Raw genomic sequence first — 26,124 nt, 5'->3', positions numbered from 1 at the left:
ACTCGGCGCGGCCAGGGCGGAGCCAGGCCGCGCCGAGTAGCGGGTTCTCGGGGGTTCTAGATTTGAAGCTTTCGTGACTGCAAGGATCCATACTCTTTGGTTCTATTCGGTAAAGTCACGCAGGTAAAAAATAAAACAACAAAAATCACGACGTTTCGGCCACAACACAAGTAGCCTTCTTCAGGTGAAGGAACAGAACTGTCGGGAACGACATTGAAGCTCTGTCGTCCCGACAGTTCTGTTCCTTCACCTGAAGAAGGCTGCTTGTGTTGTGGCCGAAACGTCGTGATTTTTGTTGTTTTATTTTTTTACCTACGTGACTTTACCGAATAGAACCAAAGAGTATAGGGTTCTAGGGGCTTCTGGATGAGGTCTTCCGTGACCCTCACCCCAGTTCCTCCGCCCTGCCGGCACACACACGCCGTGTGTACGCTCGACGGCGTGTGCGCTAACTGTCCACCGCAGTAGCCGCCGCTGGACAGCGATCGGCGCTGCGTCACTACACGCGCACAACGGCGTGCCTGCGTCTTTTTCCATCAGGAATGGCGAATTGCTGCCGCACGTGAGAGGGGCCGAGACTGAAGATGAAATTGCTGCGAGGGAAGTGAGAAACCTTGCCGTTGACGTGGGTACGTTGTTATTTATAGGTATCATTTCCAAATTAAGGTTTTCCCGCTCTTGTGTTCCCTGTACACGCTCATCTCATTGATCAATCCGCTGCTATGTAAATGTTACGTCATGACCCATGTGCGTGCATGATGTTTTTCATTACTTGTTTTTACTTTCGCAGCGTCTGGAAATGTGCTTTGCACTTTGACTATATACATTGTAGATTAGATCTCCGGCATGTTCTTTATTTTCCGGGTGATTCCATGCGTTGTTGAGCAGATAGCAACCTTTGTACCTTTGGCTCCACCACCACCACCACCACCGCAAGACACCAAACAATTTTATATTTAGCCAGGTATAAGGCCTACTTAGCTACATGTCTTTTTTCAGAAGCGACCTGGCTATCACAGACGATAGCTCAACGAAGTGGCTTATCATGTGGAAATGTATGACACGCTGATTCTAAATGTGGAGGGAAAAACCGGAGAAAAATCCACGCGGTCACGGGGAGAGAAACACGCAAACTCCAAATATACAACAGGCGTCAGGGTCGGAATGGAACCCACGACCTCCTGCATACCAGGCGAGGTAGTTCTCTGGAAGGGGAGTGGAGTGAAGGATGTAATGGATGGGAAACAGAGAAACGAACGGGAGAGGGAAGAGAAGGAATGGGAGATGAGAGGAAAAGGACGGAGAAGGAACGGAGAAACGGGAACAGAGGGGGCAGGAGATATGAGGAGAGGGAGGTGGAAGAGGCTGCGTGAGGGCCTAGACACTGCTGCTGCTGCTGCTGCACAGTGGAGTTTATTTTCAGAGGGGGCAGCAGGGGGACGGGAAGGGTTCAGAGTGGGGGTGACCACACAGAAGTCACGTGATTCACATGAGGGTGAAACCGATGTAGGTACACCGATGACGGCTGACATTCCCCTCCACGTGCCCAGTAACTGAACCATTCGGGAATCGAAGTTCTTAGCGCTACGGATCGAAACGACGGCACAGGCGCGAACGACCCGGAATGGCATGCGAGAGCTTGGCAGGCGGCACGCCGAAGCTGACAACGTGGACGCGGTGTACGTGTACGCCGTGCGCGGCTTGCGAACGTGTCGTCGTCGTGGTGGGATGTGTTCTTTTCTCTCTCGCTGCAGTGGCGGAGAAGGTGGGGTCAGACGTGGTCCAGAGGGTGACCGAGCGACGTCGCTCCAAGCACGAGGCCGCCCTGCGAGACTTCTTCGCCGCGCTCGGGCAGATAAACTCGGTGAGCGATGCGGCGGGGCCGATAACGGAGCGTGGGGATATGCCTGTCGAGCCCTCGGGGCTGGCTAGATGTGGCACGTGACTTCGTTTGTTCGCAAGCCTCCGGAAGCCGTGCACACGTCAAGGAACACAAACCGTCGTGCGACCTCCGGTCACATCCTCCCAGCGGCGGCTTTTGGCCAAAGCCATCGAACAAAGACGGTCACCGCATCGCGCGCTTTCACGTTGCGATAATTTACGTTTTTTTTTGTAAGGCGCCTTCCACGAATGCCTCAAGACTATTCCTTCCGATATTAGGAAGCCACCGGGGCTATGCCACCTTTAAATCTTCCCGATTGACAAGCTCATTGCTTTAGAACGGCTTTCTGTGTTTATATATCATGGGACCTTTTTTCTTTCTTCCAGTGTCAGAGAGTGAATTGGTTGAACCCTTCCCGGCAATGAAACAGGTTAAAATGTTCAAACACCAAATATAAACCTTTTGCAAGGAATTAAGTTGCTGCATTAACCACACACAGTGCCTGTGGTGAACGTGCAAACACAAAACACGCTCTGAAAATGTACGATGCGTTGCCTTTGAGACTGCTTCGCCTACACCAGAGACAGCAGCAGCGGGCTTCTTCATGGCCTAGCCTCAACACCAGTGTCAGGCCAGAGGACAACGCCACAAGGCGAACAGCACAGAGACAACGCCACGCCTGGCCTGTCAGAGCGTTCATAGCTCGCGGCGAGCAGCAGCTACATCATGGGATATTTTAGTAGTGCCAGTATCAAATAGTGAAAGATAAGCGTGGGGTTTAACCTTTCTCGAAATAAAACAGGAGGTGTTAAGATGTTGATTTAAAGCTTTCGTGACTGCAGGGATTCATATTCTTGGTTCTTTCGGTAAAGTCACGTAGAAGGGAAACAATAAAATAATAAAAAATATATAAAAAATATTGTTGTGGTTTTCACACCTGATGATGATTGCTTGTGTTGCAGTCGAAACGTCGTGAAAATTTTATTGTTTTATATTTTATTATTTTATTGTTTCCCTTCTACGTGACTTTACCGAAAGAACCAAGAATATATATACTGCCCATAGAGTAACACTGCCCATAGACTAACACTATCCATAGATTCAACACTGTCCATAGACTCAACACTACCCATAGACTCAACACTACCCATAGACTCACACTGCCCATAGAGTAACACTGCCCATAGATTTTGATTTAAAGCTTTCGTGACTGCAGGGATTCATATTCTTGGTTCTCTCGGTAAAGTCACGTAGAAGGGAAACAATAACATAATAAAAATATAAAGCAATACAATTCTCACGACGTTTCGACTGCAACATAAGCAATCATCATCAGGTGTGTCGTGAGAATTTTATTGTTTTATATTTGTATTATATTATTGTTTCCCTTCTACGTGACTTTACCGAAAGAACCAAGAATATGGGTGTTAAGATGTTCAAACACCAAGTAGAAACCACTTGCAAGGAATCAAAGTCTGCATTCACCACAGACGGTGCCTGTGGTGAACATGCAGACGAAACGAGGGTAACACCTACTCTTATTTTTCTGTGTTTAGTTTGTTGTCCTTCCCTCCGCACCTCCAATTTGCACGGTTGGCTACGTACGGTGCTGCGAAAGAGGGTCAAAATACGTACGTGCGTACACAGTTATCCATAATACAGGCTTTTTGGGGTTAAATCGCGTAAATATATGTGTCGTTAAATCCGCCATCACCCTTACAATAACTAATTAGTAAGGATTGTCACGTAAACAGAACATCCGTAATACGGGTTTGTTTGGCTGATATCGCGTAAATATATAAATGTGTCGTTAAACCCGCCACCTCCCGACACAGCTAATTAAGGTTTGTCATGTAAACGGAACACGCCAATTCGTGGGCATGCCAACCCCAAAAAAAACCTCTATTATGGATGCTATTGGTCGCGAAAGCCGACGTGTGGAACATGCAGAGTTAGTTTGCGTGAGCGGCGATAATCGATTCAGGAGTCGGTGTTCGCGCACCTGTTTTCAGAGCACCGAGTGCCACCTCTCATTCACATTTTTCCCTCTCTTTTTGCATCGCTTATCACAATCTCATCTGCTGCGCCGTCCGCGTTGCTGCAGTTATCCCATCCGGATTGGAGTTTGCGCGCAGCCCACGTTAAAAAAAAAAAAAAGAAACCTGCCTTCCCGGATCACGCGCTCGCAACCGCACGGGGCTGCTTCGGCCGGTTGTCGCCACCGAAAAAGATCTTCTGAGCCCATTGGGGCCTAACCCGAGATGTAAGCCGACTGACGGGACTTCAATGCGCACGCTTGCAGGATATGGAGCGTCGCTACCAGGAGGCTGGGGAGAGGCTTCGCGGCGACTTGTCCGCAAGCGACGCCGGCATGGAAGAGCTGATGTGCAGCGTGGAGGGCGAAGGGAAGCTTGCATCGGTGTCGTTTCAGGTGCAAAGAAAAAGATTCCACCACCCCCCCCCCCCCCCCACCGTGTAGCCTTAACAGACTGTTGGGGCAAGTGCTGTTAGCGAGCAACACCTATGAAGGCCGGAACGGCACACGACGGTGGTGGGTGGCCAACACCACCACGCCCGGCCGCCTTTATCTCCCCCCGGTCGCGATGTTTACTACACACCGCACCGGGAACTCATTTGAGGCCGAGTCGACCTAGGGGGGAGGCCCGGGACCGTTTCGAGATAATCGTCACCGGTGTGGGTGGTCGTGAGCTGGAATCGAACCCGGGTCAGAGCGCTAAGCCGACACTGCCGATGTTTGAAGCCAGCCGGCAGCCGGTGGTGAGGTCGGCTTCTCAAGGATGCGTCACGTTGACAGCGCGGTGGGTAACGCTCATTCCCTGCAACAAGCAGGCCCTGGCGCCTCTCTGTGTGCCACGGTGGCTAGGAGATGTTAACTCCCTCGCCTGGTATACAGGAGGTTGTGGGTTCCATCCGCACCCTGACGCCTGCTGTATATTTTGAGTTTTCGCGTCTCTCTTTCCCCCGCGGCTGCGTGGATTTTTCTCCGGTTCCTCCGGTTTTTTTCCCGCCACATTTAGAGTGAACATCGGCACGCGTTTAAGAGGATTTGGCTGCTGCGAGACATTGCCACGGGATAAGCCGTTTCGTTGGGCCATCATTCGCGAGAGCCGGGCCGCTTGTTGAAAAAGATCCACAGAGCTCAGTGGGGCCTTACCTGGTGAAATAAAAATAGCGTGGCGTTTTCCATGTTCTCTCTCCCTGTTCGGCATGGGTTTCACTTAGAGTTCTCTGGTTTTCTCCCATCGCAAAAAAAGAAACGACGTTGCCGCTATTATCCGAACGTCCCAAATGCAGGTTCGCGCGTGTGGTCGGGCGGAGGGGGGGATGGGGCGGGGGGGGGGGTGTAAAGCCTGCGTACTCCCACCTCTGCCAAGACGTCTCGCCAGCTTGGGACGGTAGCGCCACGACACCCCCTTTGGAGGAGCCCTCTAGGCATCCCACTTGCGCCATGGTCCTGAACCTTTTACTGCCGCCGACACAAAATTCGCATGGACGCTGTCGTTGTCGCCGTGCGGATCAACTTCGCCATTTCGCTTCGCAGCCGCCGGGGACCGGCCGGAGGAGCGTCGAGTGCCGCAGGCCGAGAGCCGCTGCCCCAGAGAGGAAAATCTCGCAGAGAACGGCTTGACGATGACGACGACCAGGGGCACTTTCAGGACCGGGGTGACATTCAACAAATGTTAATGTCAAGAATGATTTAGAGAGAGTCAGGCTGTTCAGCTAGACGCCATCGGTTTTGGCGGACACGCCCTGCCAATGCAGCTGGCACGGAGTCCGCCAGACCCGAGTGTCGTACACTTACACGCAGATTGTCACCCCCCCGCCCCCCGGCTCCGCCCCTGACGACGACATCATCATACGAGATTGGTGCGTCAGAACGACGTTGCCGCCAGACCCGAGTGTCGTACACTTACACGCAGAATGTCACTCCCCCCCCCCCGTCACCCCCCCGCCCCCCGGCTCCGCCCCTGACGACGACATCATCATCATACGAGATTGGTGCGTCAGAACGACGTTGCCGCTTGAGCACATTGTCATCACAAGACAGGGGAGAGGAAAGTGGAAACAACGAATGATGAAACGTGCAGTGGACCGCAGCGACTGCGGGCTATGAGCACCCCGTGGATTGTTGACGATGGCGGCGACGACGATGGCTCGAGTTGAGGCTCTTCCGCCGGGGTTGCCGTGAGCCGGCGACTAGCGTCGCCACTTCGTCTGTGGGGGGGGGGGGCGGGGGGGGGGCGGGGGGGGGGTCGGGGTCACACTCAGACTTGCTTCTCGGGATTCGTCGTCCCCAAACCTTTTCCTCTGAAGGAGCTGGAGGCGGTGTGGTCGGACCTAGAGCAGCGTTCGGAATCGCGAGAGGCCCGGATTCGCGAGTTGGACGTTGCCTACGGGAGGCTGGAGGACGAGAGGTCCGACAAGGTGAGCCTTGTGTTGGTCACGATTGGGACCGCTGCTTTTAAGTGTCTCAGTCCCCTTTGTAGTCCTTCCCCCCCCCACCCCGCGCACCTCCGATTAGCGCGCGGCCAGCTGCGTACGACGGTGCGCGAAAGAAATTCACCGTACGTACGTTGGGCAGTTCTCAACCACTGCTCGAACTCTCCGGCATCGCTCGCGCTCTGCTCTGAAGAAGAGCCATTGCCGCTAACCTTGCCTGTTATAGATTTACATGTGTTTTTTTCATTTGAGTGTGGTGCTGGTACCACAACCAGAGACCGCCAGAGCGACGGCTGCACCCTGGCTCCGTGGTTGCCGTTGACACACGCGCCGCGCTCTCGCACACCCAGATCGGCCGGGAGCTGAGGACATACGCTCAGCTGATGGAGGGAATTGCCTTCGTCCGATCTGAAGAAGTCCAGCGCTTGATGGACGGGGAGGCAATGGTGAAAATGCGTGCACCGCGCTTGCAAAGTGGCGCCAATCTCCATTTGCACCGTCATTGCCATCGTCACTGGCTTAATCATTGGCATCGTTGAGATTTTTTTTCATGGATGCATGATGAACTTCTTTACATTATGCACTACACTACTGTACACTATACGTTACACTATACATTACTATACACTACACTATACACTGGACATTGGGTTCTATGAGTGACGCCATCTCCATTTACATGGTCATTGCCATCGCCACTGGCTTAATCATTGTGTATCATATTCTTGGCTCTTTCGGTAAAGTCACGTAGAAGGGAAATAATAAAATAATAATTTTTTTACAAAATTATCACGACGTTTCGATTGCAACACAAGCAATCATCATCAGGTGTGCAAAGACCACAGCAAGATAATTTTACTGGTAGGAACCTCCTGGTTACACCACCAGCCCACAGGGGATCATTGTGTCCGTCCGTCCGTCGTGCGTCCAAAAATGGGAGGGGTGGGGCTGGGTGGAGAGGGGAGGGTGGGGAGGGGCTGGGTGGGGAGGGAGGGGCTGGGTGGGGAGGGGAGGGTGGGGAGGGGCTGGGTGGGGAGGGTGGGGAGGGGCTGGGTGGAGAGGGTGGGGCTGGGTGGGGAGGGGCTGGTCACCCCGTGGTGCCCTTATAAAACTCAACGTTTAACCTACTCAATAATGTAGGAAATATACCACGCCGCCATTGACCCTGGCCATTGACCGAGCAACCCAACGTTCCTACCAGCTCCCTCCGCAGGAATTTGTTTGAAAAAAGTGGCGGTTTTTTTCTTAACGCTAGCACCACGGACAGCGACTAGCGGTTGTTCAGACGGACGAGTTCATCTATGCTCGGAACGGAGGAGGGGGGAGAGAAGGAGAATGGAATGCGGTCTGAAAGTCACCGTAAGCGTGAACAAAATCAATCAAGACACGAAATTCATTGTGTATCGTTAGATTTTTTTGTTCATGGATGTATGTTGAACTTCTTTATATTATGCACTACACTACCATACACTATACACTACACTATACATTACTATACACTACACTATACACTACACATTGGGCTCTATTGGAGGCCCGTCGTTAAGCGATTATTCGTTAACAGGGGTGGCCATTAACAGGGGTGTACCTGTATAATTATAACATCATTGTCAAATCCAAACATGAAATTGTCACTTGTCCCAAGCGCTAAACGTGCCAACCAGAACATTTGTCACCACCAAATGTAGCAAATAGATGCATCATTTGAAACTGATCCCACGCATCTTCAGGAAGGCAGAATGCTTGTCACAGTAATTGGCTGTATCATTGTCATACTTATCAGGAGGGTCCTGCTTATTCGACTGGGTTTTTATTTTAGCAACATTTTCAGCCAATTAATGGTGAATTATGTTTAGCATTCACGTGGAGAGGAAACCGGAGCACCGGGATAAACCCCACGCCTTGCGTGAGGGGGAAACGCTGTATCCCCGTACAGATGGAAACAGATGGAGATTAACCCTCACTTTCCAGACAGTCTCGTCCCTTCACCTGATGAAGGCCGCTTGTGTTGTGGCCGAAACGTCGTGAGAATATTATCGTGTTATTTTATTTGATCAATTTATTATTTTATTCTCATTCTACGTGACTTTACCGAAAGAACCAAAGAAGAACCCTCACTTTGTTGTGCCGCCTTTCCCCGGCACAGCCTGGGTGCCATCTCCTCCTCGACACCCACCCAAGGGATGGCAGTTTTGCAACATCTGCGTACGATAAACACAAAAAGTTTACATTTTTTTTATAGAAAGAGTGAGCGGTTTAAATGAATGAGTTAACGTGTATTTCCCCCACCACCACCACCACCACCACCTCCGCCCCCCGTGCGCCCCAGATGCTGAATCAGTCGCTGCTGGCGAACCGACGCGCGCTCTCACGCCTCTCGCTGCACCTCTCCGAATCGGGGCTGCAGCTCGAGGCTTCGCTCAGGAAACGCTGGGAGGAGGCCCTGCGGGCGTGGAGAGGCCTGCGACGGGCGGCCGCGACGAGGGGGTTCCGGTTGGTGGCCGCCCTTTGCAGTCGCGTTGCCGTCGCGCGCCTCGTCGTCGGAGTAGGCAACGGCCGTTCACGATGTCCTGGGGAACGAGGCGGCCAGGTGGCGCGGCGGGTTCACGCGGTGGCTATGCCTGTTGTGCATCCTTAATGACGTCAGTTGAACACGTGGTAGGCTTCCGCGACCAACGTCGTCCGTAATAGAGGTTTTTTTTCTTCTTTTTTTCGGGTTAGGTCGCGTCAATATATCAATGTGTCGTTAAAAGCCCGCCACCACCCGACACAGCACAACTGGTAAGGGTTGTCACGTGGCCAATCCGTCACGAGCACAGCACACCGGTTGTGTTGCTGTTGGCTTGGCTCTCCAACGCACCACTGTGCTGTACTAGTGACGAATTGGCGACGTTCTGTTTACGTGACAACCCTTACCAGTTGTGCTGTGTCGGGTGGTGGCGGGCTTAACGACACATTTATATATTTACGCGATCTAACGCAAAAAAAAAAACTCTATTGTGGACTTAATGACGTTATAAACTTAAAAACACTAAACTAAACTTTTTATTTTCCCAGGCAGGCCCCACTGAGCTATATGTAGCTCTTTTCCAGAAGCGACCTGCCTATCGCAAATGATAGCCCGATGAAGTGGCTTATCATCGTGTGGGCATTTATAGCAGCTAAATACTCTGAACGCACGCCGATTCTAAATACGGAGGGAAAATCCACGCGACCACGGGGAGAGAGAGAGGGAGAGACACGCAAACTACAAATATACAGCAGGTGTCAGGGTCGGGATCGTACCCGCGACCTCCTGCGTACCAGGCGTGCAGACGGAAAAAAATAACTCGATCACCGCAATCGAATCACAGCTCACGATATCGTGACGGTTCTTCTCCGAACCACCACGGCACCTTTGAAAAGGGAGCTAAATATGAATCAATCAAACTGTGTTGTCGGCATCATTTTTTGTTTGCAAATTTGGAACGTATTCCTTTGCGAATGTATTTATTTACATGTTTACAGCAGGTCTGCCTTGAAAATAAAGCCAAGTCTCGTTTCAAGGTGGTCCTGGGGTGGCGCTCAGCGGGTACCACTGACGCTCAAGGCGTCGCGAGTTGATGATCTTGACCTGGTGGCCGATTTGTCAAGCGTAGTTCGACCGCCTTGCTTTGAACCGCCGCTCTCTGCCCTGTGGATCAGAGGTCACTCGACAGGGCCTCGGCGGTTGCTCCGTGATGCCCACTTCTGTGGGATCTCGCTCTCTGCTGCTGTGGGGCCACGCTGCTCTCCCTACCAGAGACACCGCTATCAAAAAGCGAGATAGATTTAAAAAAAAAAGAAATCTGCGGTGAATGAGCACGCGTGCGCGCGGCGGTCTCTCCGTGCCCGAAGCTCGATGCAATGTCAACCCCCCCGCCCTACCCCTACCCCCCGTGCCCCCCTTTTTTCTGCTCAGCGAGTTCATGGAGCGGCACCAGCTGCGTAGTTCACCTGGGGCGGACGCTCTCGTCCAGGCGACGACGGATGGACAGAGGGAGCTGAACGAGCGACGGATCCGGCTGATCAACTCACTCGAGTGGGTCGCGGTTCTTCGCGATTGGGAAAGCAACGGGCCGCGTTCACGGCTCCCGGTTTTTACCTTCGGCAAAAAAAAACGCGCGTGCCGCAAGAGCGATCAGCGTCGTGCGTGGGGAGCGGCGGTGCAGCGGTTAGCGCGCTCCCGCGCCATGAACCCGGCGACCCGAGTTCGATTCCCGCTCACAGCCACCAACACCATCAGTGACGATTATCTGGGCCCTCCCCTCGGTCGACTCAGCCTCAAATGAGTACCTGGTACGGTGTGTAGTAGACATCGCCACTGGGGAGACAAAGGCGGCCGGGCGTGTTGCCGGCAACCCACCCCCTCGTGTGCTGTACCGGCCTTGATAGGTGCTCGCTAACAGCACTTGTCCCAACAGTCTGTTAAGGCTATATGGGGGATCTTTGGTGTTGTGAGTGACGGTTGCACATCATATATAGACTCAAACCTAGACCCTTATACTCACACAGCGACTTACTATAGACTTACAAAGATAGAAATATACTCAACAAATAGACACGTTAGACCGACACAGAGACCCATAGACTGGCAAAGAGACCCACAGACTTGCACAGAGACCAATACACTTGCATAGAGACCCATAGACTCGCATAAAGACCGATAAACTCACGCACAGAACGATAGACTTTTACAGAGACTCACAAAGTCTCAAGAGAGACCCACCGAGTTACACAGAGACCCATAGACTCGCATAGAGACTCACAGATTCGCGTAGAGACCCATCATATACGACGTGATGTAAGCGATGAATTTCACATCACGGCAAGCGACAAAAGGCACAACAAGGCGACGGATCTTTCATCACGGCAGATTGTTTTAATCGGTGCAGTCTTACTCGGCTGATGAGACCCGTTAGGTCGCAACCAATGAAGAGTTTTAAATTGAGCAACCATTGGAAAGATGTCATCAACCAAGTCAAACTTTAGCTGCCTTATAATTGTACAGCCATTTCCATTTCTGCCAGTGGGTTGTACTTGCTCTCGTGCAGCGCACCATCGCTTCCCCCGAAACCCCCTGCAGCATAACAAAAGGCGGCTTAACTTAGCCCCTCCCCCTCCACACCCACGTCCCTTCCTGGCTCCTCCCCCCCCCCCACTAACCTGTATATAATCACGGGTGTCTCAGAGCTGTTCACTTGATACAGATATTCTGCTGTGACTGTTCCACCTGAAGACGGAAGCTTGTGTTGCCTCCGAAACGCCGTGATTTAATTTAGTTGTTTTCATTTGTTTTATTTTACCTACGTGACTTTACCGAAAAAGCCAGAGAGTAAGAGTTTTTCTCCATTGACGTCTTTAGAGCGACCCCTAACCCGATTTTCACTGGAGGAATCCGGCGTGCTATGAAGCTCTCTCTTTCACAGCCATCTGGTTGTTCTTCGCGGATGTCCGGCATGGCCCGGCCGTCACAATCCGCCTCTCTCTCCTCTTCCTTCGCCCCCCCCACGCCCTCCCCCGCCACCACCCAACGTTCACACAGAGACCTGAAGCCGCCCAGCGTCACCACGGAGGCGGTGAGCGCGTGGAGCTCATCCCTGGATGCCCTCAATCGGCAGATCGGTACGAGGAACCTCGCGGGGCCGAGCCGGGCCAGCCCCGGCGGGGCGGTTTGCATCCACGCAGAGCGGCGGTCACAGATTCAGTTCCCAAGGGGGGGGTTTAGGCCGTTCCTTTGGGGAGTTCCGGGAGTTGGTGAATCGCAAGATGCAGCCTGCTCGCTCGCTCTCGCGCTCGCTCGGTCGCTCGTCCACTCAATTGGGGTTACACACAGCAGCGGTGACATCGACCACTTCACTGCGGAAACTTGGCAGGAGTCTCCTGCGAAAGGTTGTTGTCCTTGACCCGCACCTCTGATTCGCACGGTTGGCTACATACGGTGCGAAAGAAGTTCAGCATACATACTGCCCAGAGACTCAACACTACCCATAGACAAACACTACCCATTGACTCAACACTGCACCTCCGATTAGCACGGTTGGCTACGTACAGTGCGAAAGAATTTCAACATACATACAATGGTACAAATAGTTTTGAGACTGAGCGAAGCTTTCCTGGGTAAACAAGCGTAACAATAACAACAGCAACATTAACGTAGCACGTTATAACAGAGTAGCACGTTATAACAGAGTAGCACATTATAACAGAGTAGCACGTTATAACAGAGTAGCACGTTATAACAGAGTCGGTGGCGGGCGGCGGTGGTGGCGATGGAGTGGTGTCCCGTTTCGCCGAGCGTCTGTCTGTTCGTCTGTTTGTCTGTCTGTTCGTCTGTCTGTTCGTCTGTCTGTTTGTCTGTCTGTTCATCTATTTGTCTGTCTGTTCGTCTGTCTGTTCGTCTGTCTGTTTGTCTGTCTGTTCGTCTATTTGTCTGTCTGTCTGTCTATTCGTCTGTCTGTTTGTCTGTCTGTTTATTCGTCTGTTTGTCTGTCTGTCTGTTCGTCTGTCTGTCTGTCTGTTCGTCTGTCTGTCTGTCTGTTCGTCTGTTTGTCTGTATGTCTGTATGTCTGTCTGTCTGTTTGTTCGTCTGTCTGTCTGTCTGTCTGTTCGTCTGTCTGTCTGTCTGTTCGTCTGTTTGTCTGTCTGTCTGTTCGTCTGTCTGTCTGTTTGTCTGTCTGTTTGTTCGTCTGTTCATCTGTTCGTCTGTTTGTTTGTTTGTTCGTCTGTCTGTCTGTCTGTTCATCTGTTCGTCTGTTCATCTGTTCGTCTGTCTGTCTGTCAGTATGTCTGTTCATCTGTCTGTTCGTCTGTCTGTCTGTTCGTCTGTCTGTTCGTCTGTCTGTCTGTTCGTCTGTCCCACCGGCAGACGAGCTGAATGTGCGCCACGTGGAGAGGCTGCGCGCCCAGTCCGAGGTCGCTGTCCGCCGGCAGCTGGACGAGGTGGAGCGATGCCGGGTAAAGGGGGGGCTGGGGGGGCCCACAGCTCCACGTGGCCTGGGGGGGCCCACAGCTCCACGTGGCCACGGGGGGCCCCGCAGCTCCACGTGGCCACGGCTGCGCTCGTATTGCACGCTGCCGCTGCCTGCGTGCGCCGTTGAAGATTGCTCGAAACTTTCTTCTCCTTCCTCCTCCTCCTTCCTCACCCCTCCGCCCTCCTCCTCCTCCTCTATCCTCCTCTGTCCTCCTCTGTCCTCTTCTCACGCGAGTCTGGCATTATGAGTGGCAAACTGAACGTGAAATTGTAGTTGTTGCTCTGCATCTACACCAGCCAGCAAGCAGCGAAGTTAAAGTTCCGCCACTCTAGCTAGCTAAGATGGACACGTGGGCAGGCCGCAGATGCTGCTGAGAGGTTTTTCTCTTCGACGCCGTCGCAAAAATTTCCAAAGTCACCGCAACAGTCGGCGGTGTGGCCAACCCCCTGTTTCGTTGATGGTGTGGCCGCCCATCTGTATAGTTGGCGGTGTGGCCGGACCCTGTTTAGTTTACGGTGTGGCTGGCCCCCTGTTTCGTTGACGGTGTGGCCGCCCCTCTGTTTAGTTGGCGGTGTGGCCGAACCCTGTTTCATTGACGGTGTGGCGGACCCTGTTTCGTTGACGGTGTGACCGCCCCTCTGTTTAGTTGACGGTGTGACCGCCCCTCTGTCTTGTTGACGGTGTGACCGCCCCTCTGTTTAGTTGACGGTGTGACCGCCCCTCTGTTTAGTTGACGGTGTGGCCGCCCCTCTGTTTAGTTGGCGGTGTGGCCGAACCCTGTTTCATTGACGGTGTGGCGGACCCTGTTTCGTTGACGGTGTGACCGCCCCTCTGTTTAGTTGACGGTGTGACCGCCCCTCTGTCTTGTTGACGGTGTGACCGCCCCTCTGTTTAGTTGACGGTGTGACCGCCCCTCTGTTTAGTTGACGGTGTGGCCGCCCCTCTGTTTAGTTGGCGGTGTGACCACCCCTCTGTTTAGTTGGCGGTGTGGCCGCTCCCCTGTTTAGTTGACGGTGTGACCACCCCTCCGTCTAGTTGGCGGTGTGACCGCCCCTCTGTTTAGTTGACGGTGTGACCACCCCTCTGTTTAGTTGGCGGCGTGACCACCCCTCTGTTTAGTTGGCGGTGTGGCCGTCCCTCTGTTTAGTTGGCGGTGTCGCCGCCCCCTCTGTTTAGTTGACGGTGTGACCGCCCCTCTGTTTAGTTGGCGGTGTGGCCGTTCTGCCATTTGGGTGGTGGTGTGGCCGGTCCGCTGTTTGGGTGGCGGTGTGGCCGCTCCCCTGTTTCGTTGACGGTGTGGCCGCTCCCCTCTGTTTCGTTGACGGTGTGACCGCCCCTCTGTTTAGTTGGCGGTGTAGCCGATCTGCCATTTGGGCGGCAGTGTGGCCGGTCTGCTGTTTGGGTGGCGGTGTGGCCGCACCTTGTTTCGTTGACGGTGTGGCCCCTTCCCTGTTTAGTTGGCAGTGTGGCCGCCACCTCTGTTTAGTTGGCGGTGTGACCGCCCCTCTGTTTAGTTGGCGGTGTGGCCGCCCCCTCTGTTTAGTTGACGGTGTGCCCGCCCCTCTGTTTAGTTGGCGGTGTGGCCGCCCCTCTGTTTAGTTTGCGGTGTGGCCGCCCCTCTGTTTAGTTGATGGTGTCGCCGCTCCTCTGTTTAGTTGGCGGTGTGGCAGATGTGCCGTCTGGTTGGCGGTGTGGCCGGTCTGCCGTTTGGGTGGCGGTGTGGCTCGGTCTGCCGTCTGGTTGGCGGTGTGGCTCGGTCTGCCGTCTGGTTGGCGGTGTGGCTCGGTCTGCCGTCTGGTTGGCGGTGTGGCTCGGTCTGCCGTTTGGTTGGCGGAGTGGTCACGGCCACCAACCACTGCCCGCCGCAGCGGAGGGCCAAGGGCGCTCACCGCAGCGCTGGTGCGAGTGCCGCCTGCCGTGTGGTGACTTCCTGCGCGTGCGTGCAGCTCGATCTGGCGACGAGCGGCGTCTGCGCGGGCGAGGAGGAGGCCTGGGAGCTGGCGCGGCATCACCTGCTGCCGCTGGTGGGGGAGCGCCAGAGGGCCCACGAGGAGGAGCTCGCCTCCGTGGAGGTGCGGCCGAACGAGGACAGAGGTTCCCCCGGGACGCGTAGCCTTCCAACGGACCGCCGGGGCGGGCGAGTGCCGTTAGCGAGCACCTATGAAGGCCGGCACAGGCGCCTTTGAGGCCTTCCATAAATGACGTCACGCACCTGGGGGGGGGGGGGGGAGGTGGGGGGGGGAGGGTCAGACATTTGTGACGATGTGTGACGAGGGGGGCGGGGGTTGTTTGAGAAACGTGACGTCACATCAAAATGCGCAACTTTCAATAAATCTAGAATTGTTATAACAACACTAACCGTTATAACAACACTCCTACAACATCAGAGTGCAGCGCCGCCACATTAAATACGCACTACAATGACAATAGTTTAAAGCGATTCGTGAAGCGTGTTTTATTTTCAAAATGGAAATATGGTTTTGGGAGGGGAGGGGGGGGGTGGCAGAGCTTTGTGACGTCATATTTAAGGGGGGGGGGGTCTGACTTTTTGTGACGCCGTGTGACGAGGTGGCGGGGGGGGGGTAAAAAAAATCGTCCAAAATCGCGTGACGTCATTTATGGACGGCCCCTTTGTCTGCCCGGCGCGGATGTTGTCACACGCCGTGCTGGGCACTCGTGCGTGCTTGATTTGTGTATTCTCCGTTTTCGTTTGTGCTCTCTCGAGCTTCATTCGAACCGCCATTGCGGGGTGCATGCGTGCCATTGTCGTCGGCATCGTTGTCGTCATCGCCATTATCATCATCGTCATCGTCATCGTTGTCGTCATTGTCATCTGCATCATCATCATTGTCACCGTTATCGTCATTGTCATCGCTATCATCGTGATTGTCGTCATCATCATCCTTGTCATCGCCGTCATCATTGTCGTCGTCGTCATCGCCATCATCATCGTCGTCATCGTCGTCATCATCATCATTGTCATCATCGCCGTCATCGTCATTGTCGTCATCACCATCATCATTATTATCATTGTCATCATCATCATTGTCATCATCATTGTCATCATCATCATTGCCATCATCATTGTCGTCCTTGTCACCCCCATCATCATCATCACCTACGTCGTCGCCATCATCATCGTCGTCGCCATCATCGTCGTTGTCGTCATCATCGTCGCCATCATCATTGTCATCACCGTCACCATCATCGTCGTCGTCGTCGCCATCATCATCATCGTCGTCGCCATCATCATCGTCGTCACCATCATCGTCGTCGTCGTCGTCGTCGTCATCATCGTCGTCATCGCCATTATTGTTGTCATCACCATCATCATCGTCGTCGCTATCGTCATCGTCGTCACCATCGTCATCGTCGTTGTCGCCATGATCATCATTGTCGTCGCCATCATCGTCGTCGTCGCCATCATCATCATCGTCGTCGCCATCATCATCGTCGTCGCCATCATCGTCGTCGTCGCCGTCATCATCATCGTCGCCATCATCATCATCGTCGTCGCCGTCATCGTCGTCGTCGCCATCATCGTCGTCGTCGCCGTCATCGTCGTCATCACCGTCGTCATCGCCGCCGTCATTGCCGCCGTCACCGTCGCCGCGTGCGTCCCCGCTCAGGCCGCGCTGGAGCGGCAGGCCCGCCGCGCGGCGTCGCTGAGCCGCCAGCTCGCCGCCTTCGCCCGGGGGGCCGCGCGGCTGTGGGAGCGCCACGCGGAGGAGCTGGCGCGGCGGGATGGGCGGCTCCGGGACAGGATGGAGGCGTCGCGCAGGGAGCACGACATGGCCAATCAGGTGGGCCTCGTCCCACACGCCGGGCGCACGGTCGGGGGGGGTGGGGTGGTGGCGGGGCCGGGCCAGCAAGAGCGTGGGAATCTCCAGGAGTCGCAAACTCTTTGACGTTGAACGCGGGGCATTTGAATCTAGCGAGGAATGCATTCGTGGCCATGGCACTGCTAGGTGCGCATGATTGCCGAAGCCTCGGTTGAGCACGGGCTTTGCACGCTGTGCCCTAGGCCTCCGGTGTCGTCGTCCGCCTCCGTGTGCCCTCGCGACGGCCGAGGCAAGCGGCACGAACGCGAAGTGCCCGAGCGTCATCCCGAGCGGCTCGCGGTTTGGAACGGAGGCCCTGGCTGTTGGATCTGATAGCTGGGTGGCGGTGGAGGCGGTGGATGCGGTGGTGACCCCCTCCCCCTCCCCTACCAACATTGGGGAAGGGGGGGGGGGTGCCGACGATCCATGGCAGCGCGCGGCTCTTCGGGGGCAGCTGCCACGGCCACGTGGTTTATTGAAGGGCCCCACGGCCGCCATCGCGTATTCACGATGCATCGTGTTCGAGTTTTCGAGCAAAAATAAACGAACGGCTCTTCTCGGTATCTCGGTTTGCCGAGCCCTGACCACGGAGGTCCAGTTCACCATGGGCAGGGGTTGGGGGTCCCGGCAACCCTGCGGCTCCTGCAGGGCCACTCCGTGACCGTTGTTCATGAAGGAGCCACCGCTGTCCCGTATTCACCACAACGCATTGCGGGCTCTGGAATTAAATAAATGTCTTCTTATTTTTGTTGCCGACCACCTCCCCCCCCCGCCCCCCTGGCCTAACCGCAGCCGCTATGTTGGCGTCGTTTGTTTGCATTCTCCCGGCTCTGTTCCTCCGCCACCGCCCCCATCACCTCTCCACCCCTCTCCCTTCACCCCTCCCCCATCACCTCTCCACCCCGCCCCCATCACCTCTCCACCCCACCCCCATCACCTCTCCACCCATCACCTCTCCACCCCAATCCCATCACCTCTCCACCCCTCCCCCATCACCTCTCCACCCCGCCCCCATCACCTCTCCACCCATCACCTCTCCACCCCTCTCCCTACACCTCTCCACCCTTCACCTCTCCACCCCTCTCCCTTCACCTCTCCACCCCTCCCCCATCACCTCTCCACCCTTCACCTCTCCACCCCTCTCCCTTCACCTCTCCAGCCCTCCCCCATCACCTCTCCACCCCTCCCCCATCACCTCTCCACCCTTCACCTCTCCACCCCGCCCCCATCACCTCTCCGCCCCGCTGTCTGCATCATCGTCATTCTCATCGTCGTCTCTGAGCCAGTGCCATGGGGATCCTTACACCGGGGGTGGTGGTGGTAACCCCCCCCTCCCCCCCCGCTGGCTATTTGCTGTTCCGATCCATAACCACACTAAGCCCAGCGGGGGGGTGGGGGGGGGTGGTGGTCGTCAACCTGCATCTCTGGAGCCGCGTGCGGTGGCTCTTTTAGGGACTGCGAAATTCGAGAATTTATTTTGGTGTTTTTTTGTCATCTTGTTGCCGACCCCCCCCACTGACCACGGAAGTCCAGTTCACCGTGGGCAGGGGGGCGGTGGTTCGGGCAACCTGGGGCTCCTTCAAGGAAAGCTTCGTCACCGTTGTTCATTCGTATTCACCACGAAATGTGTCTCCCCCGCCCTCCACGTTAGGCGAAGGAGGCGAGTCTGGACCTGCTGATGGATCAGCTGAGACAGGAGAGCTCTGAGCAGGCGTTGGAGTCCAGCCTGCAGAGAGCCCTCAGCAAGCTGGACTCCATCAAGTCGGGGTAAGGGTCATAGGGTCTTGATTTAAAGCTTCCGTGACTGCGGGGATTCATATTCTTGGTTCTTTCGGCAAAGTCACCGCGTAGAAGGGAAACAATCAAATAATAAAACATATAAAACAATAAAACTCTCACGACGTTTTGACTGCAGCAATAACATTTTCTTGCTGTGGTTCTCACACCTGATGATGATTGCTTGTTGTTTGCAGTCGAAACGTCGTGAGAATTGTATTTAATGAATTTTATTGTTTCCCTTCTACGTGCCTTTACCGAAAGAACCAAGAATACGGTCACGGCGTTGTTCGACGCTGCCGCGCGGTGGTGATGGTCGTGCCCTCCTCGCAGCAGCAAGGGACCGGGTTTGATTCCATGACCCGGGTGCCCTCTCTGTGTGCAGTTTGGAGGTCCTCTCCTACCCCCTGTTCTGCAGTGAGAGTCAGTGTTGAGTGTGCGGTGGGAGGAGGCTCGTGAAGGACGCTGCCTGCTGGGAAATGTGGAGGCAGTCGCCCTCAGGCTACAGCGGAGGGCGGAGGAGCGACGCTCACAACAACGAGCGGAGCGCCGGGTGGCTAAAGCGCAGCCGGTTGGCACAGTAGCGGGCACGGGTGGTGCATCTGCCGGTCACCTCTGTCAGTCGACCCGTGGCACCTGGGTCTGTAGTGGAGCTACTGTCAGCGGGCGTTCGACACTTCACGTGGCCTCAAAGTGCACCTGGCGACGTCACTGCCATTTAGTGGCGAATGGCGGACATTGTTGCGTGTGGTGTGAGTGGAGTTTGTGTGTTCCTCCCGCCCCTGTTCTGCAGAGTGCAAGTGAGTGTGTGGTGTGAGTGAGGGCGTGTAGTGTGAGTGTGAGTGTTAGTGAGTGTGTGGTGTCAGGGTGTGGAGTTTGTGGTGTGGGTGAGAGTGTGTGGGCATTTAGTGTGAGTGAGAGTGTTAGTAAGTGTGTGGTGTCAGGGTGTGGAGTTTGTGGTGTTGGTGAGAGTGTGAGTGTGTGGTGTGTAGTGTGAGTGAGAGTGTGGTGAGTGTGTGGTGTGAGGGTGTGGAGTTTGTGGTGTGGGTGAGAGTGTGAGTGTGTGGTGTGTAGTGTGAGTGTGTGGTGTCAGGGTGTGGAGTTTGTGGTGTGGGTGAGAGTGTTAGTGAGTGTGTGGTGTCAGGGTGTGGAGTTTGTGGTGTGGGTGAGAGTGTGTGGGCATTTAGTGTGAGTGAGAGTGTTAGTAAGTGTGTGGTGTCAGGGTGTGGAGTTTGTGGTGTTGGTGAGAGTGTGAGTGTGTGGTGTGAGTGAGAGTGTGGTGAGTGTGTGGTGTGAGGGTGTGGAGTTTGTGGTGTGAGTGAGAGTGTGAGTGAGTGTGTGGTGTCAGGGTGTGGAGTTTGTGGTGTGGGTGAGAGTGTGAGTGTGTGGTGTGTAGTGTGAGTGAGAGTGTGAGTGAGTGTGTGGTGTCAGGGTGTGGAGTTTGTGGTGTGGGTGAGAGTGTGAGTGAGTGTGTGGTGTCAGGGTGTGGAGTTTGTGGTGTGGGTGAGAGTGTGAGTGTGTGGTGTGTAGTGAGAGTGAGAGTGTGGTGAGTGTGTGGTGTGAGAGTGTAGAGTTTATGGTGTGAGTGTGAGTGTGTGGTGTGTAGTGTAAGGGAGAGTGTGAGTGAGTGTGTGGTGTCAGGGTGTGGAGTTTGTGGTGTGAGTGAGAGTGTGAGTGTGTGGTGTGTAGTATGAGTGAGAGTGTGGTGAGTGTGTGGTGTCAGGGTGTGGAGTTTGTGGTGTGGGTGAGAGTGTGAGTGTGTGGTGTGTAGTGTGAGTGAGAGTGTGAGTGAGTGTGTGGTGTCAGGGTGTGGAGTTTGTGGTGTGAGTGAGAGTGTGGTGAGTGTGTGGTGTCAGGGTGTGGAGTTTGTGGTGTGGGTGAGAGTGTGAGTGTGTGGTGTGTAGTGAGAGTGTGGTGAGTGTGTGGTGTGAGGGTGTGGAGTTTGTGGTGTGGGTGAGCGTGTGAGTGAGTGTGTGTGCGTGTAATGTGAGTGAGAGTGTGTGGTATGTGTGATGGTGTGGAGTTTGTGTGTTCTCTCTCCCTGTTCTGCAGAGTGAGAGTGAGTGTGTGGGTGTGTGGTGTGGAGCGTGAGTGAGTGGAGTTTGTATGTTCTCTCTCTCCTTGTTCTACAGAGTGAAAGTTCATGTGTGGTGTGAGTGAGTGTGTGGAGTTTGTGTGTTCTCCGTTCTGTTCTGCAGAGTGTGAGAACGTTTGTGGGTGTGCGGTGTGTGTCGACTCAGCCTCAAATGAGTACCTGGAGCGATGCATAAACATCGAGTGTGTGGAGTGAGTGTGTGGGTGAGAGTGTGAGTGAGTGTGTGGGTGAGAGGGTGAGTGAGTTTGAGTGAGTGTGTGGTGTGAGTGTGTGGGTGAGAGGGTGAGTGAGTGAATGGGGGGGTGTGGTGTAAGTGTGTGGGTGAGAGTGTGCTTGAGTGTGTGAGTGTGTTGGTGAGAGTGTGTGTGAGTGTGTGGTGTGAGTGTGTGGGTGAGAGTGTGAGTGAGTGTGTGGTGTGAGTCTGTGGGTGTGAGTGTGAGTGAGTGTGTGGAGTGAGTGTGTGGGTGAGAGGGTGAGTGAGTGTGTGGGTGAGAGTGTGAGTGTGTGGTGTGAGTGTGTAGGTGAGAGTGTGAGTGAGTGTGTGGTGTGAGTATGTGGATGCGAGTGTGAGTCTGTGGGTGAGTGTGTGAGTGAGTGTGTGGTGTGAGTGTGTGGGTGAGAGTGTGAGTGAGTGTGTGGGTGAGTGTGTGGGTGAGAGTGTGAGTGAGTGTGTGGTGTGAGTGTGTGGGTGAGAGGGTGAGTGAGTGTGTGGGGGGGTGTGGTGTGAGTGTGTGTGTGAGAGTGTGCGTGAGTGTGTGGTGTGAGTGTGTAGGTGAGAGTGTGCGTGAGTGTGTGGGTGAGTGTGTGGGTGAAAGTGTGAGTGAGTGTGTGGTGTGAGTCTGTGGGTGAGAGGATGAGTGCGTGTGTAGGGGGGTGTGGTGTGAGTGTGTGGGTGAGAGTGTGCGTGTGGCGTTTGTGGGTTTCCTCCATTATCCTACCATAGCAAAAATAAAGAACCCACCGCCCCCCATATAAAACATCCCACTGCTGAAAAATCACTCGGTGAGGATTACGCAACAGTGGTAGCAAGCGCAGCCTGCCCGCTGCTACATGTTGCCTCGATCCTGGGGGAGCTGAAGCGTTGGCGCTTTCTGACCCCAGTTGGGTGGCGTTGAGGGGTCAAAGGGCAGCAGCCGCCCAGGGTCCAAATGGGGCCTCTCAAGCGTGTGGAGCCGGTGGTCTTGAACGAAGAGAGCGCCCATCGATTGATCGACTGCAGTGAGTGGAGCGGCGAGATGTTGACGTCCTCGCCCGGTATGCCGGAAGTCGTGGGTTCGATTCCGACCCAGACGCCTGCTGTATATTTGGAGTTTGCGTGTCTCTCTCTCTCTCATCATTATCACGGTTGCTAGGAGATGTTAACTACCTCGCCCGGTGTACAGGAGGTCGTGGGTTCGATCTCGACCCTGACGCCTGCTGTATATTTGGAGTTTGCGTCTCTCTCTCTCTCTCTCATCATTATCACGGTTGCTAGGAGATGTTAACTACCTCGCCCGGTGTACAGGAGGTCGTGGGTTCGATCTTGACCCTGACGCCTGCTGTATATTTGGAGTTTGCGTATCTCTCTCTCTCATCATCATCACGGTGTCTAGGAGATGTTAACTACCTCGCCCGGTGTACAGGAGGTCGTGGGTTCGATCTCGACCCTGACGCCTGCTGTATATTTGGAGATTGCGTGTCTCTCTCTCTCATCATCATCACGGTGTCTAGGAGATGTTAACTACCTCGCCCGGTGTACAGGAGGTCGTGGGATCGATCTCGACCCTGACGCCTGCTGCTGTATATTTGGAGTTTGCATTGACTCAGCCATAACAAAAATCAGCGAGCACCGCTGAGCTGCCTTTTACGCCGCAGGTACGAGGAGTTCCATGGCCAGCAGGTGGCAATAGTGGATGGCTACCCGGCGTCCGTGGCCAAAGAGGTGGAATCGTACGTCCTCGCTGTGCAGGAGTACTTCAAGAGTCGGCAGTGGGTGAGCAACCCGCTCACCTGATCACTCGTCCACCCACTCGCGCACCCAATCATCCGACCTCTCGCCCGCCCGCGCGCCTGCCCGCCCGCCCGCGCGCCCGCCCGCCTGCTCGCTCGCCCACCCACTCATCCGAACGGCAGTGGCGATTTACAATTGCAATGTGTTAGTCTATGGGCAGTGTTGAGTCTATGGGCAGTGTTGAGTCTATGGTGCAGTGTTGAGTCTATGGTGCAGTGTTGAGTCTATGGGCAGTGTTGAGTCTATGGGTAGTGTTAGTCTATGGGCAGTGTTGAGTCTATGGGCAGTGTTGAGTCTATGGGCAGTTACTCTATGGGCAGTGTTGAGTCTATGGGTAGTGTTGAGTCTATGGGCAGTGTTAGTCTATGGGTAGTGTTAGTCTATGGGCAGTGTTAGTCTATGAGTAGTGTTAGTCTATGGGCATTGTCGAGTTTACGGGCAGTGTTAGTCTATGGGTAGTGTTAGTCTATGGGCAGTGTTACTCTATGGGTAGTGTTGAGTCTATGGGCAGTGTTAGTCTATGAGTAGTGTTAGTCTATGGGCATTGTTGAGTCTACGGGCAGTGTTAGTCTATGGGTAGTGTTAGTCTATGGGCAGTGTTACTCTATGGGTAGAGTTGAGTCTATGGGCAGTGTTAGTCTATGGGTAGTGTTAGTCAATGGGCAGTGTTGAGTCTATGGGCAGTGTTGAGTCTATGGGCAGTGTTAGTCTATGGGTAATGTTACTCTATGGGCAGTGTTAGTCTATGGGTAGTGTTATTCTATGGGCAGTGTTAGTCTATGGGCAGTGTTAGTCTATGGGTAGCGTTAGTCTTTGAGTAGTGTTACTCTATGGGCAGTGTTACTCTATGGGCAGTGTTACTCTATGGGCAGTGTTAGTCTATGTGCAGTATGTATGTTTGTACGTTGAACTTCTTTTGCACCGCGTGCCCGCGTTCGGGCGCGCACCTCAATTGTCTCGAACGCTGCTTTTTTTTTTGCGACGGTTGAATCCCCAACACAATCGATGCTCCCTTGATAGACTGCCTCTGTCAGCTTGCTGCTGTTGTTGTTTTTGTAAACCGGCGATGTAATGGATTTGTAACTCTGCCATCGTTGGCCGGTTCAGAGCACCGCGTGCGCTTGCAGAGTCTGTGCCATGTCCAGTTGTTTTAAAAAAATTCTGTTTAACACCTAGTAGCAGCAGCAGGCTTTCGCGAACAATGTTGTCCATATAATAATAGTTTTTTTTACCCTTTTATCTGGCAACAAAACTGATCATGTTTGCATTAACAACAATGCCTGCAGGTCAGAATGCAAACAAAAAAACAACTCTGATAATATTCTTAGTTTTTTCGGTAAAGTCACGTTGAAGAGAAACAACAAAATAATAAAATATATAAAACAATAAAAAATTCTCACGACGTTTCGACCATAACTCAAACGGTCATCTTCAGGTGTGTTGGTTTGCATAAATGTATTTTTAAACGGCGCATTTATTTATACGGCGCATTTATTTATAAAAAATAAATTTATGCAAACCAACACACCTGAAGATGACCGTTTGAGTTATGGTCGAAACGTCGTGAGAATTTTTTATTGTTTTATATATATTTTATTATTTTGTTGTTTCTCTTCAACGTGACTTTACCGAAAAAACTAAGAATATGAATTACTGCAGTCACGAAAGCTTTAAATCAAAAACTCTGATAATGTTCTGCATTGTCCTTGAAGTTGATTGGTCCACACCCGGGACAGCTTTTTCTTGGAGCCCAGAGTCTCACGTTGGTGTTGGACCAGATGACGCCAAAAGGCGCACAACCCAAAGACAACGCACCATCAGAGTGCTGAGAGCTCGGGGCAAGCATTTACATCGTGAGACCTCCTTTGCCAGTAGCAAAATATAATAATAGTTTTCTTTTTACCCTTTTTATCTGGCAACAAAACTTGATACCTTTTTATTTTTACAAGGGATCATGTTGTCCATAATATAGGTTTTTTTTGTGGGTTAGATAGCGTAAATATATAAATGTGTCGTTAAACCCTCCACCACCCGCCACAGCCAATTAGTGAGGTTTGTCACGTGAACTAATTGGCCGTTTCAGGTGGTGGCGGGTTTAACAACACATTTGTATTTACGTGATCTATGCCCAAAAACCTCTATTATGGAAGCTCAATATTGTGCAATATAAAATACGTCATTCTCAATATAAATTGTCTCTGCGTACACCACGAATGGCAAGTTGTGAAGCGTCTATAGTGTGAAAAGGTACGCTACGAAGGCTGGGAACGCATCCCCATAGGACCAATGTCATAAGCTGTTCGACATACGATCTCTCGATATGCGAACGAAGCTCCGACTTCCCATATCGAGGTATTGCCGCGTTTTATCCTTTCAACGGAGGGAATGAATGAATGTACGTCGAACTTCTTTCGCACCGTACGTAGCTAACCGTGCCAATTGGAGGTGCGCGCGGGGGGGTTAAGGACAACAAACTGAACACACACACCAACGCAAAGTGTCTCGCCACCACGTACGTACGTACGTACGTTGAACGTCTGTCGCACCGCGCGTAGCCGACAGCGCTGATCCGACGCGCCCCGAGCGGGTGAACACTTTGCGGCTCCTGTGTCCCCCAGTGCGGCGGCGTGGCAGCGGCCGACGCTACACCCGAGTGCGGATTGCTGCCGGACCGCGACAAGGGTGAGTGTTTTCCGCAGACGCTCTTCCGACTTTTCCCCCCCCCCCGCCGATGACGGCCCTGCCGGGGGTTACAGTCGGCGCTTCCGGCAGTCGTCTTAAATCGGTCAACCCATTAGCGGCTGCTGGATCTGTCCCGAGAACCTCCTGTCAGCAGGGGGCCTTCGACACTTCACTTCACGTGGCCTCAAAGTGCACCTGGCCTGGCACAGGCGCTGTGGTGACGTCAGCGCCGCTTAGTGGCGAATGGCGGCCGTTGTTGTTGTTGTTGTTGGTGCGGTAAGTGTGGTGGTCAGCGCCCGCCCAACCTACGAAGTCGGCGGGCCGAGTTCGATTCCCGCTCACGGGCAACGCCAGTGACGACTATCAATCTGAACCGGTCCTGGGCCTCCCACTAGGTCGACGCAGCCTCAAATGAGTACCTGGTG

The 26,124-nt window shown here is 53.7% G+C and overlaps 1 protein-coding gene across 3 annotated transcripts in view; it reads left to right on the top strand.

Moving 5' to 3' along the window:
- CCDC180 (coiled-coil domain containing 180) overlaps nt 1-26,124 on the top strand; it is a 97,014-nt gene that overhangs the window by 9,540 nt on the left and 61,350 nt on the right. For all 3 annotated transcript variants that reach the window (XM_076053034.1, XM_076053035.1, XM_076053036.1), the window contains exons 4-17: nt 541-629; nt 1,755-1,864; nt 4,185-4,313; nt 6,218-6,328; nt 6,694-6,789; nt 8,673-8,836; nt 10,284-10,403; nt 11,907-11,986; nt 13,230-13,318; nt 15,282-15,407; nt 16,965-17,138; nt 18,808-18,923; nt 22,882-22,999; nt 25,636-25,699. In XM_076053034.1, coding sequence (XP_075909149.1) covers nt 541-629; nt 1,755-1,864; nt 4,185-4,313; nt 6,218-6,328; nt 6,694-6,789; nt 8,673-8,836; nt 10,284-10,403; nt 11,907-11,986; nt 13,230-13,318; nt 15,282-15,407; nt 16,965-17,138; nt 18,808-18,923; nt 22,882-22,999; nt 25,636-25,699 — 1,586 coding nt within the window. The remainder of the gene's footprint in view (nt 1-540; nt 630-1,754; nt 1,865-4,184; nt 4,314-6,217; nt 6,329-6,693; nt 6,790-8,672; nt 8,837-10,283; nt 10,404-11,906; nt 11,987-13,229; nt 13,319-15,281; nt 15,408-16,964; nt 17,139-18,807; nt 18,924-22,881; nt 23,000-25,635; nt 25,700-26,124) is intronic.

Source organism: Petromyzon marinus, chromosome 59 (genome assembly GCF_048934315.1).
Source record: "Petromyzon marinus isolate PM22_M1 ecotype Great Lakes invasive population chromosome 59, UKy_Petmar_22M1.pri1.0, whole genome shotgun sequence".
Taxonomy (NCBI): domain Eukaryota; kingdom Metazoa; phylum Chordata; class Hyperoartia; order Petromyzontiformes; family Petromyzontidae; genus Petromyzon; species Petromyzon marinus.
The sequence above is the reverse complement of the archived record's forward strand: the minus strand, read 5'-3'. Positions and strand labels throughout refer to the sequence as shown.